At 35.3% G+C, this 21,649-nt stretch overlaps 1 protein-coding gene across 6 annotated transcripts in view; it reads right to left on the bottom strand.

Annotated features, from left to right (window-relative positions):
* Positions 1-5,959: 5,959 nt before the first annotated feature.
* Positions 5,960-21,649, bottom strand: part of LOC131437966 (guanine nucleotide-binding protein G(q) subunit alpha) — a 63,706-nt gene continuing 48,016 nt past the window's right edge. For 3 of the 6 annotated variants that reach the window (XM_058607677.1, XM_058607676.1, XM_058607672.1), the window contains exons 5-9: positions 18,867-18,995; positions 18,127-18,256; positions 17,911-18,064; positions 17,728-17,835; positions 16,994-17,203 (exon numbers count right to left, since the gene is read on the bottom strand). In XM_058607677.1, the coding sequence (XP_058463660.1) occupies positions 17,121-17,203; positions 17,728-17,835; positions 17,911-18,064; positions 18,127-18,256; positions 18,867-18,995 (604 nt within the window). In that variant the 3' untranslated portion in view covers positions 16,994-17,120. Of the gene's footprint in view, positions 11,543-16,993; positions 17,204-17,451; positions 17,560-17,727; positions 17,836-17,910; positions 18,065-18,126; positions 18,257-18,866; positions 18,996-21,649 lie in introns of those variants that run through there. The other 3 variants (XM_058607673.1, XM_058607678.1, XM_058607675.1) reach the window with 3 other exon arrangements.

Below are 21,649 nucleotides of genomic sequence, written 5' to 3'. Positions count from 1 at the left end.
TTTCATGGTGTTGAGAACGCAGCTACAAATTCCTTGTCAGAGCATAAGTTCATGAGCGATCGACGAAAACTAACTACTTAGAGACACGAAACGAACGATAGTCTGGATGGTACAAGACATCGTAGTTTTGGATGTTGGGTTTCTCTTGATTGACCTCAACCCCTTCCAGTTTTCAGTTATCTATAAACATTGTCATCACGACATTTGCTTAGAAGGTTGTGGGTCACGGAACTGCATGACAATATCATCTTGAAGAACTTATGTCACATTTTTAAATCAGAAAATTGAAATGCAATTGTTTCCCGCTAATGATCTGGTTAATCGAACAGGATTGCCTACACAGAAAGAAAAGATGAAACTTACACGAAATGTAAACCAATCGTACTATTAAACAGACATCAGTTTAAACGAAAATCTGATTTAAAACCATGATTGATGTAAAATTACATTGAAATGCATTTACTTTTTCATCGAACAAGGCTGTATATTTACAAATCGCTTAGTTTTGTAATATAACATTCCATTCAATTACCTGCTCCAAATATGTGCATGAAAATAAATGTAAATTCACAAAATATTTTTATCTGTGTATCTGAATTTTTCTTATACCAAGAATAATGATTAAAATTAGTTGCGATGAAGCTATCATATATCGGGTGTTGTTTAGGAGATTCGATTTTTCAATACGGATCACTCTATTGTCTGAAAGTTGTTCTGACAGTGTAAAGTCATGTCTCTACTCAGTATTGTTTGGCAAATCATCACGAATAGGCTAACTCCAGAACAAACACTTCCAAATCGTGGAAATTTATTTATAAAATTAGTGTTCAATTAAAACTGTTTATAGCGTAAAATTCTCTTCAGTGATGAGGATGATGCCACAGACTAACAGACATGACAGTATGAGTAAATTCTAATAAAAATTATTTTTCGTGATGCACTAGTTCCACCTATATTGTACTGCGCGAAATATTTACTATCTGTACGCCCCTTGTGTTATATAAATGTTTTTTTACTAGTTGGTTTCCCCTCGTTTGTCAACACCGATCAGCTGCTTGCAGGGATGCCTGATTTCATCAAAATATTTGAAAATGAATCGTCACAATAAATTATTGGATTACGTTGGTAATATATTTAACTTTTTCGCGATGTTGGAAGGTAACCATTTATTTGACTCAACGTTGTTCATCTAGACTATTTTTTATTGTGTTGGTAGTTTTCACCCGAAATTAAGTGGCGGCAGACCAGAAGCAAGTAAATATTGTAACAAAACGGGTTCGATTTTGTATTGCCTTGGAGGATGAGAAGTAGGCATAATTCTGTATATAGTTTTGGCAATATGTATTAAATCTGTATCCTGCATGATATTCGCATGGACGTATACAAATCAATACATTACAGGTAATTCTGCATGAATGGCAACTCTGATGGTAAATGAAAAAAACAAACACAGTATAGATGACAGACAGGATGTTTTTGATAGGGTAACGTGGCGCCATCATGACACATGTGAGTACTGTCCCAAATAAAGGAATATTCGAAATGACCGTTAAAATGATTGAAGAATCTAATTTGAGTGTCCTGTCTGTTAGTCTGTGTCGTAACTATGACAATGATTGTTTATGTTTGGAAAAATATCAAGTTACAGTATGAACGATATTGAGAAATTTCGCTTTATATCAGTGATTCTTAGAATAAGAAAGTGAAAACTACTTAGAACCATTGTCTAGAATTTATTTAGTTTGTTATAGCCTCATCCCATGAAGCATCAGTTGTGGCAAGAAATCATTATATGCTGAATGTAAACATATGTGTGCTTCCTTTCTAACTTGTATTGTTTCCATGGCATTTTGTCGGAGCTAGTCGACGCTTGTTAACGGAGGGTCAATAAAATTACATTATTACTGAACCAACTGGTTCACGATTACTGACCCAACATTTTTCAATGAAACGTATGGAACATTGTAATCTTCAGTTTATCTTTGGCAATATGTATTAAATCCAGAGATGCCAGATATTTTCATAGAAAATCTGTATTGATTCGTATAAAATATCTGTATTTATCTGTATACGCTAATAAAATGAAATTTCTACAATACAATTATGTTAAAAGGTGTTATTCCAATAGATTATGGTTATAGAGTGGTAGATTAAATTTCATATCTTATATTATATTCATCGACGAAATTTTATTGTTTTTTCCTATCAATAACAATTGAATTATGGTGCCATATACTTGTCTAATTTGAAAATGATCACTTCATAAGTTGAGTTGGATTTCCAAAACCCAATATGCAACGTCGAATCAGGTAATACAACTGTCAGTCTGGCAATAATGTTTCATGATGCCAAGACTTGTCTAACTTTTAATTTCAATTTAGTTACAAATTTTAATATAAATGGATTTCAGTGTTCTTCATTAAATATCTGCACAAAAAATATATATTTTAAAAAGTGATTTGTACGTTGATTCCTATTCGTTTATCTCGTCATTGCAATCAAATACTTATAGATAGCTCAAATACTAATAGATAGTTGAATTTTTTCCTTAATACTTTTGGTGAAATCTGTATAAATCTGTATTAAATTTAAGAAATCTGTACTCTGTATTAAATCTGTATGCGCATGTAAAAATCTGTATAATACAGATAAATCTGTATAAATGGCATCTCTGATTAAATCTGTATCCTGCATGAAATTCGCATGGACGTATACAAATCAATACATTACAGGTAATTCTGTATGAATGGCAACTCTGTTGGTAAATGAAAAAAATAAAGACAGTCTAGATGACAGACATGATGTTTTTGATAGGGTAACGTGGCGCCATCATGACACATGTGAGTACTGTCCCAAATAATGGAATATTCGAAATCACCGTTAAAATGATTGAAGAATCAAATTTGAGTGTCCTGTCTGTTAGTCTGTGATGATGCTACGGCAAGGCACAAATCTCCAAATAACTAGGGGAACGTGCCACTTGAGACAATTAGTTCTGATTCCTGATTCCTATGGGCTGATGGAATCATCGGTCCTTATTTCTTTAAAAATGAGGGAGGACAATCGACTTATTTCAAGAACATTTCAACGACAACATTATTTCGTGAAATGGACCGGTGAATTGGCCTCTGTGTTCGTGTGATTTGATGCCAATCGATCATTTTTTGTGGGGGTACGTGAAGTCATTGGTTTATGTGGATAAACTAGCAACGATTGATGCTTTGGAAATCAATATTCAACATGTCATTGCTGACATACGCTCTCAAATACTTGAAAATGTGGTCGAACATTTGACCTCCAGAAGGACCTTTGTGAAAAAAGTTGTGGCGGCCATATGCCCGAAATCATATTTAAATGTCAAATGCCAAGAAATTATCTACCGAATAAAAAAATTGGTTTTTATAATTTGGCATATGTTTTATTTACATATCTAATCAGCAAGCTCTTAAATAAACACGCTTTACAAGCTGTAAATTAGTTTGGGAGTCAAAATTGTAAATTTGGTATGATTCGGCAAACAATAAATTTCAAAATTTTTGTCACTCATCCAAAAAAGTCTGCCATTTTCAGTGAGAAATGTGTTCCAGAGATGTTGACCAAACAATGACTTACGAATGCAGTTATCATCAAACTCGATGACAGAAATTCTCTCCGGCCAGAATTATAGACAGAGAGTGACGGTTCTCATTTGAGTTTTCGATTACCACTAGTAAGTTTAAAACGATCATTTTCGGTTGTTTGAAATGTTTAAAAAAGTATTAAAAATGGAAACCAATGAACCTCTTTTTAGAGACGCTCTCTCATTTAATTGAAAGAGATTTTTGTTATATCAAGAGATCAACTGACGTTGGTTAAACTGAGTTTCTATTGAAAGAGAAACGAATGCAAAACTAAATGCCGCTCATTTGAGTGTGAAGTTTACTGCATTGGCATTTTGTGCCACATTCGGTTTCGTTTGAATGAAACGAAAATTCACTGCACGTGATGGAACTGTTATACAAATACAAAAGGTACACCTAGGTATCCAAAAGAGATCACTTCAAGGGCATTTTCAGGAGTGTTCTAGTTCTAGATGCATAATTTATGTCAGTTTTAAAATTTAAATCTAGAATTTATAACAAAATAATCTGCCAGCCCCAGCAGTGTTCTATCTGTGTTTCAAAAGTAGAGAAAATAGAACGGCAGCGTATACCAGATTTAAATTTGACAGTATAATTGTTCGAATAAATGAAACTAAAACGACTTGCGGCGGGGATACGTTTGTTTCAGTTTCAATTATGTTATAGAGCACCCCATATGAATCTTGCAGCTGCTGAATTGGCTCTAAGTTTACAAAAGGCAAAGACATCATATTAACAAGATATCCAGCTCTCACATTTCCCGAACAAATCATTGGCAACATCCTTTTTTGCGAGCATGGCTTCCTCAGGCTAGTCCGCATCGAATCTAGTACATAGAAGTAGGGGAAAGAAATGTCAAATTCGTGCGTGGCAAAATAGCAGCACTTCTTCTTCTTCTTCCTTTCTGGTTGGCGTCACCTCACTTGAGATGACGCCGAATTGATGGCACAGCAACTAAGGCTATATTGCCAGTTAATTTTCGTTTATAGTCCAGTGGACTTTCTTTTCACTTGACTACAAGCGAAAATCTCGCTGTGTGGCTGCGTCGAATCGTCAAAGTTCGGCTGAAAATCCTTTCTTTCTTGCGAAATACTCGAATTTTCCCCGGACTAACACGATGCAACGTGCTCACCCGTTGAGAGTTTCACCGGAAGTGAAAATAGCAGCACTGCGCACCATCATAAATCAAATAAACATAGATTTTCCACTGCACGGTGACACTAACAGCACCTCTAGTGAGAAACGGGTGTACTATTTTCCATTAGCTACAGTGGTTGTGTTAAATGCGCAGGCAACTTTATGCATGCATTTTAGGAGCAATTCCGTACCCATTCTCCACCAGACGGCGGAATCTATGTTTATTTGATTTATGGCACCATGTAATGCCGTGCGATGGCGTTGCTGAACTGAAGATCGATTTTGCTCCAAGCTAACAGGGCCTGCAAAAAGGTAAGTAATGATAAGTAGCGTAAACACCCCACGTGTACGGAACTGTTTGCAACTTAAAATAACAGATTTAGTTCCTCATGTACTGTTCGGTAGCTTAAAAATATACGTGGAATTTTTGGCAACTTCAAGGTTCGATAGAAGCGTTTGAGTATCTTCTTAACGATTTGGAAGTACAACAAAAAATCCGCATGAATTTTATGGACACATACTTCAAAACGGGGCACTTGATCCAAATAATACCTTTTTATCGGAATTTTTGTTTACTTGAGAATTTTCGTGTTGATTGCGATTAAATGCTAATAAGGCAGTAAATAGGCAATGGTGGAATTACTGATATGATCCATTCATTCAATATTTAATCCTCTGGTTGTCATCAACCGAACCTGAAAATATAATCATCTTATATTGCTACTGTCATAAGTCCGTTGTCACATTGTATACTACTTGCAACTATTTCGTTTTCAGTTGATACTGTTGATGATTTTGATGAAAATCTTTGAAACTGTTTTCGTTTCATCATACAAAATTACATTCTTTTGTTAATACATATATCCGTATTGGAATCCAAAATGATTTCAACGCTGTACAAAAGGCTGAGAACCGCTTTTAAAGATATCTCGTTCAGATCACTCCCTTTTTGGTGTGATGACCATCTTAGTCCTCGGCATCTTAGAGCTAATGCAGATTTAGCAAAAAAATATGTCGGGTACGGAGAGATTTTTATTTATTATCGGGTACAGGTCGGGTTCGTGTGAGGAAGAAAAATTGTTCTCGGGTTCATGTCGAGTACGGGTAAAAGTTTTGCATTTTCGATCGGGTACAAAATACAACGCTCACTCGACCATCTCTATTAAGCATTTTCGGATATCATCTCAAAAAACACTGTCATCTATTTTTCTATTATTTTTATTATATATTTAGTTTCTTATAAATTCCAGCCATTAGTTTACACAATTATATTATCATATTATTTATAATTATTTTTACTCATTGTTTTCATTATAATTATTTTATTCTGCACTTCCACATTTCTCATGTTTTTCTTCACCTTTTGTGTGTTCTTCCTTTTTGTTTAAATATAATTAAAAACATAAATATATATTTATTTTGTAGTGTTTCCATATCATAGATTATTTTTAATGATGTTTATTCAATATTTTATTAAGAAAGGACTTTCTGAATTTTTTTTTTGCTCTTTTTGCTTCCCCAACTTTGGGTGTGTATTTTTGTCGTCTCATGACTTGTAGTTGCTGTTAGTGAAAATACATTTATTTTTATTTTCAATGTATGTCCATTAATCGGTTATTTTACTATCCGTTGCAACTTTGTTGTGACTTTGTCCTCGTTTCATGGGCATGTTCAGGTTCATTAGTGGCTAAGCGGAAGGTTCCAATGAAGGTTGATGAATGTTAACGAAAAATTTGCAGGTGGTAGTGATGCACTTCGTCATTTATTACATTTACGACGAAGAACATCATAGCTGGAAAAGTTATTTATTTAAATCATATTATGTCGGTTTTAACAAGCGGCATATTCTTAGCTTGAACAGTTCAATTATAGAATTTAGTCTTTTGACGTAGGTTGAGACATACGACCGACATTCAATTACAAATAAAGTCGTCAATTCAAAAACATATTCACGTCCATATTTGTTTGTGAATTTAGAAAGATTACACAGATCGGGTTTAGAAAGAAAAACGGTTGAACGTTCTTCGATTAGTACCCTCCGCTAGCTGTCTGACATTGCCAATTCATGAATATTCTACACAGGCCCGTACCCAGGATTTCGTTTCGGGAGGGGCCCAAAGATAAAAAAGTAATGTTACTGAAGATTTTTTATGTACCTAATTCTCGGTGTGCCTTTTACGGGTGTTTTAACAGACACTATAAACTTTTCCACTGGAACTGTTATTTCTGCAATACATGTCTTAGACCTCCTAAATAATTATATATCTGTTTTTGATTTTGGGAGGGGCCCGGGCCCCTAGGGCCCCCCCTCTGGGTACGTGACTGATTCTACACCATCGTATAGTCAGTATGTTTGATTAGGATCTACTCGTTTTTTTCGTACTGTAGTAAAACATAGGTGTTGAATCACTAGACTTGTTCTTAGCTTGCATGGCTCAATTTTTTTTGTAACATTTGTGTGTGTGTTTTGTTTTTCTCTTTTCCCGTCATCATAACCATCATTTGCTCACTTCGCTTGTGATGACGGGTTGCTTGGATTTCGATTCCGTTGTGCAGTAATCAAATGGGCGATTTGACTACGGAACAGTGGGATCTAGTTAGTTAGGTGTTTGCCGGAAGCAACACTAGTTTTGTTTCTTTGTTTCGAGTACTCGACATGACATTATGAGTTCAATTTCACACGTCATTATTTCTTTCAAAATGTTTTATTCAATGCTGCACTGTTGCATGACACAATGTTTCTAGTCCTGATTAATGGGTCCCCCCGGTAGGGTTAGTTGTCCTATTCGGTTTGTAATTTTGTCCACGAGATATATGCAGGTTTCACAAAGATCTCGCTCTTTGATTTCGCGTTTTAAGATAGTTTTTCAAGATACGTTGTTACAGCAGCTTCTGCTTATTTTTTTTGTTTGTTTGTTTCTCAGTTGAATAATCATAATATATATTAGTAATAGCAAGGAGAAATTTTCATTTGCGGGTAAATGATTTTGTGTTGTTTTATGTTTGTTTAGATTATTGATTCTTAATCAATCTACTTCACTTTAATAAACGCGTAAGAGAGGAGATTTAATTGTTCAATCAAAATGGCACACAATACTAAAATGATTTTTACTCGATTTTTTCCCGTCTGTTTTGATGTAGCCCTGTGCAGTTATCGTTTTTAAAAAGTTGGTTTTCGATTAATAAAGAAGCGAGGAAAAGGCATGATTTGTTATAGTTAGTGATGATTGATGATAGTACATATAAAGGTGATTTTACATGGAGATAACCTGAAATCACGATGAAAAAAGCTCTAATGAAAATACTTTTACCCGAAAAGTATATACAGGGATCGGAAACTAGATTTGGCGAATCAAACCCAAAATTTTTCAATATAAGTAACGATGAAGAAGCATGAGTCGTGCGAAAATGCACCACTGGTATTGTTGGCCTGACGCGAATGTTTTTAGCATGTTGTATAAACCAATGACAACATAATGAACTGTTTCTCTTTTGGTTTTAATAGCTGGATCTAGAACGATGAAACCATTGCTGATAATCGATATCCGTGTTTAGTAACTGAGGGAAAACAACAATGATAATCGTGAATTTTACCCATGACAATTTCTCATGGCAGTTTGTATTATCGGGCCAATCAAAATTATTTCATCTAACTATCTAAAGCCTATTTTGTTTTTATTTTCCATTTATTCTTACGTACCGCAGAGAGGATTTTTATCGTGTCGTACAAAATAGAGCAAAATGTCTGTTTTGCAATTACTTTTAGCTTGTTTCGTTGCTCTATGACTTCCCTATAAATAGTTGATTCCTTATGTTGTGTTTAAAGAAGAAGCAAATGTCTACGCATTTTCGATCGATATATTTGCCTTTTTCGTCTTAGTGACTATTCTCTTTTACATTGGTTTGTTTTTCCTTGAATGGCTTAACCGAGTTGTGTGTTGGATCCTTCTTGGTTACCATTGATCTTGGAAACATACTGCTATCACACACCGCAGCATTTGTTTATTCTTCTGTAGATGTATTTATAGCAAGCATGAATGTATGAGTGATTGTGTTTTGGTTATGATTGCGTCGTTTTTCCTCAATATCGTTTCAACTTAGTTCTTATCGTTCTAGGTCGAAAACTGAACAAAACGGCGCAATTTGTTGATTATAGAAAAAAAACAGCACAAATTGCTCATTCAAAGAACTGAAGTACAGGCCATCGTCGGTTCGGGTACCAACCAGACCAATCTCCCCAGCAGTTTCATAATTTTTTTTTCAGAATTTGTGAAATATTTACACGTTTCTTCTGATTCACTTGCAAACCACTACTGTTCATCTTCTCGGCTAGAAAAGATTCTCTTCGATTAATTTCAATCGTTCATCATTTAAGTTAATTATAAAATTAATAATAATATTACACATTAAAATGGGTTTATGTTTACGTTTTCTTGTGAAACAAAAACAATCAGCACATCTGATCTCATTTCTGTTTCTGAAAATCTGTAGTACGAATTTGACTGATTTTTTTCTTTATGTTTATCCCAACGAAAAATAGCGAACGGATTCTCAATAGGAACAATTTAACAGAAAACTAAAAAGAAATTAAAATAAAAAAAACAACAATAATTTTATATACATTAAACTATATTCGTCGTGTGAAATAAACACAGCACTAAGAACAAAATGAACCATCAATAGTATGAAATAAATTGTTATGATACGTTATTCAGCATTGTACATCGGAACATAGTGGCGTCTGTCTGTACGGGATTGCCTAACGGCACAAGCAAACGACTCATACCGAGTGACACTTTGCCAGTTGTTTTTGTTTTCGAATTGAGAGGATAAGATAAGCGTTTAAACAATAAACAATATAAACCGTTAGTGTTTCTATACAATTAATATGTGTTAATGATTATTATTTTATCTCACAGTCATAGTTACGTAAAAATTACAACTAAAATTTGGGACTGAAGGGATTCTTTCGGGTTCTGTCCTTGAGCCCCTGCTGCTGCGATGTTGGAGCACAGGCCAGTACAGTGAAGATCCGAGGGGGTTTAGAAACGCAATCATTTCTAAATACCGAGCTAAATACGTTCAATAATGATAGTCAATGTGTTGAAAATTAACTCTAAATATTTGCAGAATAAATAGTTTTACGTTTTGTATATTTTTCTTGTGTATATATGTATAAATATATAAACATTTATCCTTTTTTTTTCAATGCTGTTCCGTGTACCTCTAGGTATACGTGTATGCGTGGATGTGCGGATTGTTATCTTTTCTATTTTGCTGCGCATTTAATGCACCACTGTGAAGTTGCTAAATTATCGCCGTGTGTGTGTGTGGGTGTGTTGATCCACAATAGAATCATGATGAAAATACAGAAAAACATAATATCCGAAACGAAAAACAGAAGGGATGTTCCAAGAAAACAAGTTGCGATATAAAGAACTAATAATATAATTAAATAAATATTATCTAAACGGTTCACAAAACATAGAGGACTATACAGATTCAAACATCAATCAACTAAAAGTGATGAATCGAGAAGAGGGATTTAACAATTAAAGTAAACGGACTGTGAAAACCCTAACGCTTCTAATACACATTAGTTTCTATGCACTGTGCATTCGTTTCGCATGTTTTCGAAAAATTAGTTCTCCTAGCTCCTAGCTTCACGTTTCTGCATTTGCGTGTATCCCAAACGATGATCCCTACCAGTTAAGAAATGCACGAAAATTAAAATGTTTCAACCTTTCCCATTAACAGTTTGTCAGTGTAAGCCGAAGCGTATCTATCAATTTTCTTGTTGTAATATAAAATGGTTGTGCTGACATTGCATCGTTATCACTATAATACGACGAAAAAAGAAAGCCATTCGAAACGGGCGCGAGCGAAAAGAAACTTCCATTCGACCTGATCTGCTGAAAAGTCTCGTTTCGTGAGCATGATGTGAACTTTTGCGATAAAGAAAGTGTCGAAATGTGTTAAAAACTGGCAAGTTATGGCTTAATCTCAATTTTTTCACTTTGTTTAATTGTATTCGATCGGTCTATAATGCAAGTTTGCTCTCGCCGTCTGAGTGCTTCTTTTTTTCTTAAATAGGTGGAAATTACTTTCCATCGAATCTGCTGTATTCTAGTCCCTTTTTTTACTGGATTAATCATTTAATGGTTGTGTGTATGCGTGATTGTTAACATCACTCTCTGACTTTCAATGTAAATTGTGTGCGATTATATTTGTCTTTCGGTAGTATGCGGTAGTGTTGTTCTAGCGTATCGAATCTATTGTTTTCTGTACAGTAAAAGTAGCATCAGTGTTCCTTCAACCTCTTTGGTAGCAAACCCTACTATATGCTTCCACATTAGCCGGTTGCTCTTCGCCGAATCCATGTTGTCGCTGTCGATGATGAGGATGTGACATTATATCCTGTATTTTTTTTTTTGGCAACGAGGATCACACAGTAAGTTGTTGTGGCGTTGTTCCCCAAACTCTGGTGATCTTTGGTTACATTGAAAAGGTTATAGTGAAGGTGGTGAACATTGCAGCCATTTTATAGTTGCAGCTGTTGCTAGTGTTACTACTATTACGACTACATCTACTGTTGCTTCGGCTGCTGCTGCTGCTGCAACTCGTACTAGGAAAAGAGTAGAGGCGATGTTCCGGTACTAGCCATGCTGAAGACGATGACCATGACGAAGACATTATTATAGTTCAAACCAAATTGTACTCCTTTAGATTAGACTGCAGTATCGTATCCTTTACGGCAGCGAACACAAACCTAATGTTTTCGGTATCTGATTGAGGATTTGTGATATTATTGGTGTTTGTGAGAAAGGATTGGAATAATCAGTATATCTTCTAGATCGGAAATTGGTAAACGATCGATGCATTTTCCACCATACAATTAAAACCATCACCATAAGACTTATTTCAATATATATTAGGCATGAAAATAATTGGAATGAATATGATTCTTTATCACAGCTACGGTTATTTTATGATATGATTGCTAATTACGAAACTGAAAACATGAATTTATATTTGTTTATTTGTTTGTATTTGTTTAAAAACGATGTATGATATCTGGAGGGCAAGGGCCATATCAAAGGTAGGAATGAAACAGTTTCTTACCGACTGTGCCCAGTATATACTACATGGAGTGAAATGTCCCGGACCTCTCACAGAAAAGACGTGAATAGTTTCGAACCATGTATATTTTTTTGAGAACAATCCTCTAGATGGCTCAATACCGAATTTCATGACAATACCTTATGATCAAAAAAGAACCGGAATTTTCATTTCAAAATTCCCGCGCTTGTCCAATAGGTAAACTTTTATTCTCTCAACGTTGGCAACACTTTTATACACATTCTGTCAAATTTTGACGCATATCGTACGATAAGTTTTTGTTTGGCGTCTATACAAAGAAGTTGAAAAATTTTCGTGTGGCGATTTTTATAATGGATGAAAATTTTTCAACTTCTTTGTATAGACACCAAACAAAAACTAATCGTACGATATGCGTCAAAATTTGACAGAATGTGTATAAAAGTGTTGCCAACATTGAGAGAATAAAAGTTTACCGATTGGACAAGCGCGGGAATTTTAAAATGAAAATTCCGGTTCTTTTTTTATCATAAGGTATATCAACTAGTGTTTGAATAACAGCTGATCGTGTCAGACGAGTTTTGGTTTTCATCAAGCTAAGGAAAAAGATGAGTTTTGTGTCTTGATAAAACAGCAACGGTGAAATTGAATGAGTTGCGGCACGGATTGGTCCACCATCCTCCGTATTCTTCAGACCTGCCCCCCAGCGACTATTATCTATTTCCAAACCTGATAAGGTTTCTCCAGGAAAATAAATTTTCGTCGAATGCTGAGGTCACTGCAGAATCGGAAGCCTATTTTGAAGGCCTTGATAAATCTTTTTTCATTTCAAAGGTCATCAAAATGTTGGAGGACCGATAGCTCTATATGGAGATTATACTGAAGAATAAAAAAGTTTTCACGGTAAAAAATTGACTTTCTCTTTGTTAGGCCCGGAACTTCTCATTCCATTTAGTACTTGTACGAGCACTTTACATCATCAGGTTGCTTCTGAAATGTATGGAAACTATCAAGGTAGCTCAATACAGAACAGCTCCTTACATTAGAGAAGGTAACAGGTTAGAGTGCCCGACTCCCAGAGGGACCAATAGACATCTCATTTACGAAAATCATTAGTTAGAGTGAAATCAGCGCTATATCTGTTTGATGAATTTACTTTTCGAACTTTTTTTCTGTGGTATTAGAGCCGAACAAAAGTCCTACTTATTTTTATGAACAAAATTTTAGCTATTTTTTAATCTGTCTTTTTGGGACTGATTGTTGGAAAAACTGCCGGGAACTGAAAAAGTGTTATATCTTAATGTATTAATGCATTATTTTGTGCAGTATTCATTTATCCAAATTTTAAAAAATGCAATTCCTACTTTTCATTTTGTCCTGGGATGCATTCTAAATTTTCGAATTTGATGATTTCCCCCAAACTTTGTTATCCAACAGAAATTTAACGAACATAAAGAAACTTGGTTCGCATTGAATGAATAATCCGTCGATGGTTCTCAATTTTACTCTTGATTACAATATTGTACCTAACATTCATTACCCGGAAGGTGAAATATTAAAACATTATTCGAAAACCACATTTTTCAGTGGTGTTCAAATGTACATAACTGTTCATATTGAACCACAAAGTTAATTTTCAATTGTATGTATCTAAAAACCAAACGTATAACAAGCCATTCAGAATATATTAAAATGACCTATTGCTAAATAAGTTTGCAATTTTTTTCTGATCTCTGTGGTCAATAAAGTGTTGATCAGAGCTGCTAAATGTCACTATCAACTAGCAACTTTACACGACGAAGATTGGAAAGTTTATGTCATCATATATTGAGTGTCTGAGAGCCGATCTGTCAATACTTAAATTCTCTTGATATTATACTCAACAGGACGCTCATTGATTTCCGATGCGATTGATATTATCTTCATTTCTCCTGTCACTGCTTGATTAAGATGTGACTAAATATTAATCAAGCAGCATAAACATTGGATTAAATTCATGTACACCAATAAACTCCGAAGTCCGATGACATTTTGCAAAGAACAATTAAAGGCTGTCCGCATTAGGTCGATCCGACCGATCAGAGCTCTCCGGCGTCTCCTTTTTTTTTATATCGTTTATTTATACCCGGCTTTAACCTAATTTTGGTCGTTCGCCGGGTTTGTATCCAAAAGGGAGGGGGGGATGAAATCATGGGGAGAGGGGGAGAGAAGGTATTTGTAAATTACAATGTGTTAGGCGTCTCCTTTTTTCTGCTTTGGCTATGGCTGAGCTGCACATGCAGCTGTGTGCATGTGCAGCTCAGCCATAGCCGAAGCAGAAAAAAAGGAGACTCCGGAGAGCTCGGATCGGTCGGATCGGCGTAATGCGGATAGCCGTTTAACTTTATCAATTTATGTTTATGTTAGTACTATCATGGAGTTTTAATTTCTAGAAATAGGTTTTTGGTAAGTTCGACGATGTTTTAGATAAACGCGAATCGAATAACTTTCATTAACTTTTCGTTTGAGTGTTTGAACAGAATGATTTTACAAAGATAAATTTTTTAATATTACCATTTCTTCAGTAGGAGCCCCTACCCAAAAAATCTCCAAATGGCTAGTGGAAGAATTCAAAAATATGCCGAAAAAGTTTTTTAGTAGATCCATTCCCAATACACAAGAGTTCGCTACTCAACTTCTGAACTCAGATGAAATCGAAGATGACGAAATAATGGTATCTTTCGATGTAGCCGCCTTATTCCCAAGTGTCCCGGTGAAGGACTCAATCAATCTGTTGGGAGATTGGTTAGTTAAACAAAAGAGTAGTAGTTTATGGAAATGCAAAGTAAGGTCTTATCTTACTCTAACCCGGCTTTGCATGGATGTAAATTATTTCAAATTCAGAGGGGAATTTTATAAAAAATTACAAGGGGCCTCAATGGGTAATCCGCTCTCCCCATTTTTATGCGAATTATTTATGGCAAACCTCGAAGAACTTTTAAATAAACAAGGATTACTACCTAATCGCTGGTGGAGATACGTTGATGATATATTTTGCATCATCAAGCGTAACGATTTGGAAAATTTTTTGGATACAATCAACAATTTACATAGGAACATAAAATTCACCTGCGAGAGGGAGACATACAACAGTTTACCTTTCTTAGATGTTCTTATTATACGGGAGGCAAAAACTTTATCTTTCGAAATATATAGGAAGCCAACCAATACAGAGCGAGTTATACCTAATATTTCTAACCATTCTCACCAACACAAAATGGCAGCATTTCACCATATGTTTCACAGAATGCTAACCTTACCCCTCAGAGATGATGCGGTAGTGAAAGAGAAAAATTTTATCTTCGAAAATGGAAAGCTCAATGGATATCCGGAGCGCTCAATCCAAACAATCCTCGATAAGAAATTAAGATCATGGAAAAAATTATCACTTACAACTTTGACCCCCCTATCAGAAAATTTGAAAAAAATATCGGTAGACTTCAACTCTAACATGGCATATCCACTTAAATCAAAATTAAAACCATTTGGCTTGGATTTAGTGTTCAGTAGTACTAACTACCAGTTGACAACTTTATTAGGATCTACTAAAGATCCTACTGACAAATTGAAAAAAATCTGGGGTATACAAAATTTCATGTTATCATTGTGATAAATTATACATTGGACAAACAAAGAGATCATTAGATATCCGTTTCAAGGAACACATAGCGGAAATAGGGAAAGCATCCAAGAATTTGGAACGGGGATTATCACACCATTTCAAGTCGAAAGTAGCTGAGCATGCCTTTTCCGAAAACCATGATTTCACTACAAATCTTAATCACATAAAAATCTTAAGACAAATTTCCAACCCATGGAAATTGGATTCGGCAGAAAGTCTAGAAATTTTCAAACATAATTCCACTTCTTTACTAAACAGAGAGCAAGTAAATAGGTCTTCCTGGCTCTTTAAGTTACTACCTACACACAGGGGACAGACAAACATAGCAAACACTTAACCTCTCCCTACCCTAAACAAATTAGATAATTTTTTCGAGGTATTTATACCTGTTGTAGGAATCTACCTACTTCCGTTTCATATAAAAGAAACAACATTGCAGCATTCTTTCAATAATTAAAAAACCGCTAATACACTGAAGATGAATATAAATTGTATTCGAAATACGTATATGTGATGTGACGTTTATTATACATGATTTATAGTGTTGTGAGATACATAGTGAATTTGTATAGTGACGTGATATACGAATAACTTTGCCGAAGACATAAACTCTCTATTTCATATAGTTTAGAAGATAAGGACGATGCTATGTTGTGCAAACAAAACTGTAATTTATATGACATTTTTGCGTCTTTACAGTGAGTTTTGGAACATTACTTGTCACTTGAAAAGAATCTTCATATCTAGGTGAGTAACTATAGTGAAGACACCAAACAACTCAGATCAACCGCATTATAAAAGAAAGTCAAATCATAGTACGACCACTAGCAGCAGTGATGCTAGTTATAATAATTAAAACACGAAAAATTTGGTGGAGCTGAAATAAAATTTTTGTCCCACCCTAATGAACATCTGGACAACGAGTAGATTTGTTCGTGTTGGATTCCGCATTGTTTGACAACATATCAAAAACAGGCTCGTGTCGATTGGAAACCGATATGTTGAGAAATGTTCATAACAGGTAATTTCCAAATAATGTAAGATAAGACAAGATTTTATTTTTGAATAATTATATACTTAACGAACATGAAGTTTATTGGATATGGCGTCAAGCACACATTATAATAATTCGAGTACAAATCAAAACGATGGCTTTAATACTATCATGAACACGTAATTTAATTTTGTAAAATGTGAAATCTCAAAAAAAAAATCTTTTGAAAATTAGTAACTAGTTCAATTATTAGGCTTAATGTCAGACAATATTTGTGAATTTTATTGTTCAGTTGAGTGGAAAATGCATCGAGTTCGTAATTCTTATTATAACTCTTTTAAACCTTAACCAATGCCCAGTGTTACAAAAAATGAAGATTTATTCAACTGAAAGGAAGCTGACCCACCGGCTAGTAGTATTATTAGTTGTGGAAATAATGAATCTAAAAAAATGATTATTATATAACAAAAACATACACCACCATGCATGAAACATACACTCTTTATTGATACTAATGAGTCGATATTGTAAACTGTCCAGTCGAATAGATTCAAGTGAATGACAGACCAAGCACCAAGACTTGAGCAATGAAATGACATAGGTAACCGAATCAGGCTAAATTGAACTCCTTCAAAGCAGTTTGCATGATCGTATCCTTGACGGCACAGAATACGAGCTTGATGTTTTCGGTATCTGTTATTGGTTCCGGTGTCGTTGATGGAACAGAAAAACGTAACATTTCCCCAAAAGCAAGTATAGTTAAAAACAAAAATAAAATAAATAAACAATATATTAGTCAAAATTTACCCGAAAACATATCATTAATCGCAGATACTACCGTAAAACCTTCTACCAAAGCCACCAAATGAAAAACTAAATATATTAATGAGAACTTTAGGGCAACAAAATGCGATAAAATACAGCATGCTAAACTAGCTTACCGGTTGCGCATGTGAAATGCGAATAGATAATCTTCTCTGAATCTGGGTTCAAGTCTACAAACATACGGAGTATAAATTCTCTGGCAGCTATTGCGTCTCTTTGTGGTCCTGCGAAATATTGCGAATCGAGGAGCGTTATAAAGGGTTTTACTGGTAAGCAATAATAGGATTTCTATTCGCAGCAATCGGATAAAATAGATGACAAAACATTATGTTCTACGTTCTAGCGCGAATCGTTATGCCTCGCAAGGTAATTAGATAGAAAAATCATTTGACCTGTGGCAGCTGTGAAATGCGAGTAGCACATCCTATCCGGATCCGGGTTCTCGCGCAGATAAACTTTAAGAATAAACTCTCGCGCTTTAACGTGATCTTGTTTTGGCCCTTGATTAATTGATTTCGTTGTATTTGAATAGAAAGAACTCAAGGAAAATATTCAAGTTAAATCATTTCACTCACCATCATACTCTGGAAAGTAGTCTACCAAATGCGAATACATTATCTTCTCCTCCAACAAATCCTTCTTGTTCAAGAACAGAATCACCGATGAATGCTGGAACCATGGATACGTTATGATAGTTTTGAATAAAGCTTTCGATTCCTCCATACGGTTCTGAAAAGTATGCAATTGTTTGTTAGAGAAATCCAGATCACGATTTTCGAGACGAGACCTACCTCATTCTCCGACTCGAACAGAATCTGATCGTACTCGGACAACGCCACTAAGAAGATGATTGATGTCACATTCTCGAAGCAATGAATCCATTTCCTTCTTTCAGATCTTTGTCCGCCGACGTCAACCATTCTATGTGGTTTAATATATTGTGATATTGCAGAGAATAAAACACAATTAGGTATACTTGTTTTCAACCGATCGCAATACAAAGAAGCGTTTTGTTCTACGAAAATATTAGTACCGAAAACATTAATACTAAGCAATAAAAATGGACATCAAATTAGTTCACAAAATACTGTTCTATTAGTTAAACGAAGTACTACGAACAACATTATCGGCAATGAGCATGAGAGTTGGGTATGAACAAAAATGAGGTCTGAATTCGAAGCAAAGATGCAATTCACTGTATGAGATAACTTGCACATTTTAACTCTAACTATCTATAACACAAATACACACAGAAACCCCATTTGTAACTGATAGCCAAACTACGTCTGCCGAATAGTAGCGTCAACAAACATGATACCTCTAGGCTCCGAAAGAAAAGCAAAATAGCAAAATTGCTGTTATTGGCTAGATGAAAGCGTGAACTTCAAAACCAACGGCTCCGTTGTTTCCGATAGTAGAAGGAAATGGCGAATTGACTTCCACCGCGTAGAACAGTGACAACACTAGCCGTAATACGCTGCTCTAGCGATACGGGAGAGCAGATCTGTTTCAGTGTAAATGACGACATTACCTAAATATAATACTATCCAAATCGAACGGATACTCTAGGATTCCGGTAGTGGGTGCTCGAGCTCTGAGAATATCCTGCTCAGTTGGGAGGTAATCAGCACTTTCTATACGTTCCATATCGCTTAGGTAACTGGAGAATTTTGAAACGAAAAATAAATGTCAGCTCTACCGTAAACCGGGGCATGGTTCCAGGGCTTAACTAACCGCAATCGTTTTCAGTTTGTGTTTTTGAATATATGTTAATCTTTTAAGATAAGTTTTTATTTTTCGAAAAAACGAACTCCACTCTTTGTAGATACGGTTTGAGTATGCGACCGGTTCAAGCAAACGTGTAGAGAAATTGTATTTTCGTTGTAGAGTCTTATATTTTCGTTGTTAGATGTCGGAGTCGGAATCTAAGTCTAACCTTAAACTCATTTAACTATCCTTAGTTTTATAAGACAATTGTAAATATGATTGGAGTTATATATCAGTTATTCAAAATCAGTATTCATTCAGGATTCCGGTAACATTGAAAGTGTCGTTAGGCTAACCCTTACGGCTTAGTAATTTTGATGAAACTAGAATTGAAATTTCGAATATCAACAAAAATATTGACTCGCATAAAGCCGTTATACTGATTTTAGCGACTTGTTAAAATGTCACAGTTTCACAGAAGACACTTAAATAGTGATTCACACAAGTCCGCATCGGCACGACATTAAATATGGGCTTTAATAATCTGTTCTATGCGTGTTCCTAGTATGTTCTGAACCAGAAAAAATGAAAAAAAAAACATTGGTATCCGATCACAAACCTTAAATGTATCCTGCTCGTTTGGAGATACTGCTTACATAATTTGTATAAGAATTCATAATTTGATTGGCCTGAAAAAAAGTCGATTCCAGTGTCTAACTGAATCTGATTTGGGTAGAGTGTAAAGTCTTGTAGTCTTAATTATTTTTGAACGGTACTTTTGGTTGAACAAATCTTCTATTGCTTACGAGATTCAATAATTTTTGTGACGAGCATTAAAACAATCTATGGCCTCAATAACCGATCATTGTATTGAAATGTTGAATTTCTGATTCCTAGAATAAAAGTCTATTCGACAAGAAAGGAGGCACAAGTATTTATTTATTTAAATTTTTCCTTAGCGAACAGCTTATCCACTGCCACCATTGAAAATGCCTTAGAGGCATGCTTTCCGAAGATAACTGTTCCAAATTACGAACAGACTTTTCTGTAAGTTTGTTCTTCATGATAGCCCAGATATTTTATAAGGATTTGCGTCGTAACTATTCGATTTATCTTATTTAAGCTTTGACAGAGGCGACTTGAAGAACTCATTTACTGTTATCAAATTTGAACATCATCTCGGTCAATTTTATGCGGTTTCGTACAATTTTCGAGTGCGAAAAGCTCTAAATTCCCGCTCTGAGACCACCTCAAAACGTTTACTTTTGCCAAACGTTTGTCAGTGCCAGTGTTGGTGATTGCCGAAAATTTAACAGAAGCTGCCCGATGTTTATCTATATTGTATACAACATTTTCAATCCGGTAAAAGATGCTATAAGAAATCGTGTCTCTCAATGCATGAACCGTGAGAAAATTTTTCTACATTTCTTCGCTTCACTTCATATTCTGAGTATTTCACGGCCCTTAAATAAAATTCACAGTCTGATAATTATCGGTGCTGTGTGTAACTTACCAAGAGAGAATCGCAAGTTGACAATTAATTATCGCAGAAAATCGAATCGATGATTCGACTTGATGATTCTCATACTAGGTTGCAATGTTTTAAAACCCTTGTGTGGAGCATTACATACATTTTCATAGACACAACTTAAACAAAGGTTATATGCACATAGTTAGAATAAGCGGCAATAGTAAAATGATTCTATCGCAATTACAAACTGCCTGTATAAAATCGGATCGCGAAACGAGAATAAGCAATTATTTGTTGCTTCAGAGAGGATCCCCACAGCAGCGTGCTAACCTTTGATTCTCAGAAATGTCATCGAGAGAAATTCGCTCTCGCACTGGTGTCTGTTCTATGTTAAAAGAGCCATGCCGGGTTTTTATTGCTGCGATGATATCCGACTCTCTTTGATGACACTAATTGAATCATGTGAAGAGTTACTAGTGAGCGTTCTTTGATACGATAAAAGCCATTCTTGGTCAGTGCACTGAGTAATGTCGGTACTGTGTCCAAGCCAGGCACGCTTCACTCGAACCCATGCATCATTCGAGAACGCTGATTTTGACTCATTGCGAATCTTGTGCTCCTTCAGCTGGCAATGTATCCCTTTCATGTTGCGCCAAGCAGTGGTTATGAGATTGTATTGTAGATTGACTTCTTGCAAACGTCGCCTTATCGTGTTGAGACAGACATAATTTCTTTTTTTAGCTAGTTTAATCTTGGTTTCATGCTCTAACAATTAGTCGTATGTTCTGGTCGTCGCTCTCGTTCTCCCACGAGTAGGGAAGTCTTTACAATTTTTTGTCGCTTTGTACCTTATTGCACACTTCTGAACAAACCTAAGCTTTTGAATAACTTTTTTACGATGATTTCTAATCTTTTGCTCGAGGTGTCCGACAGAAACAAAAATGCCTCACAATTCTTCGCTTCTTGGAATTTATTTCGATAAACACCTGCTCTCTTCGAAGCTTCGTGCAACTGCGACGTAGCTGACTGATTTTACGATCTCGCAAAGAAAAGTAAATTAGGATATTTTTCAGTTCTGCCACCACGCTCGTCCTCTTTTTTGTGGAGAAAATCAAAAATGGCAAATATAGAGTTAG

This window comes from Malaya genurostris, chromosome 3 (assembly GCF_030247185.1).
Source record: "Malaya genurostris strain Urasoe2022 chromosome 3, Malgen_1.1, whole genome shotgun sequence".
Taxonomy (NCBI): domain Eukaryota; kingdom Metazoa; phylum Arthropoda; class Insecta; order Diptera; family Culicidae; genus Malaya; species Malaya genurostris.
Note: the sequence above shows the minus strand (reverse complement) of the source record. Positions and strands in the feature narration are given on the sequence as shown.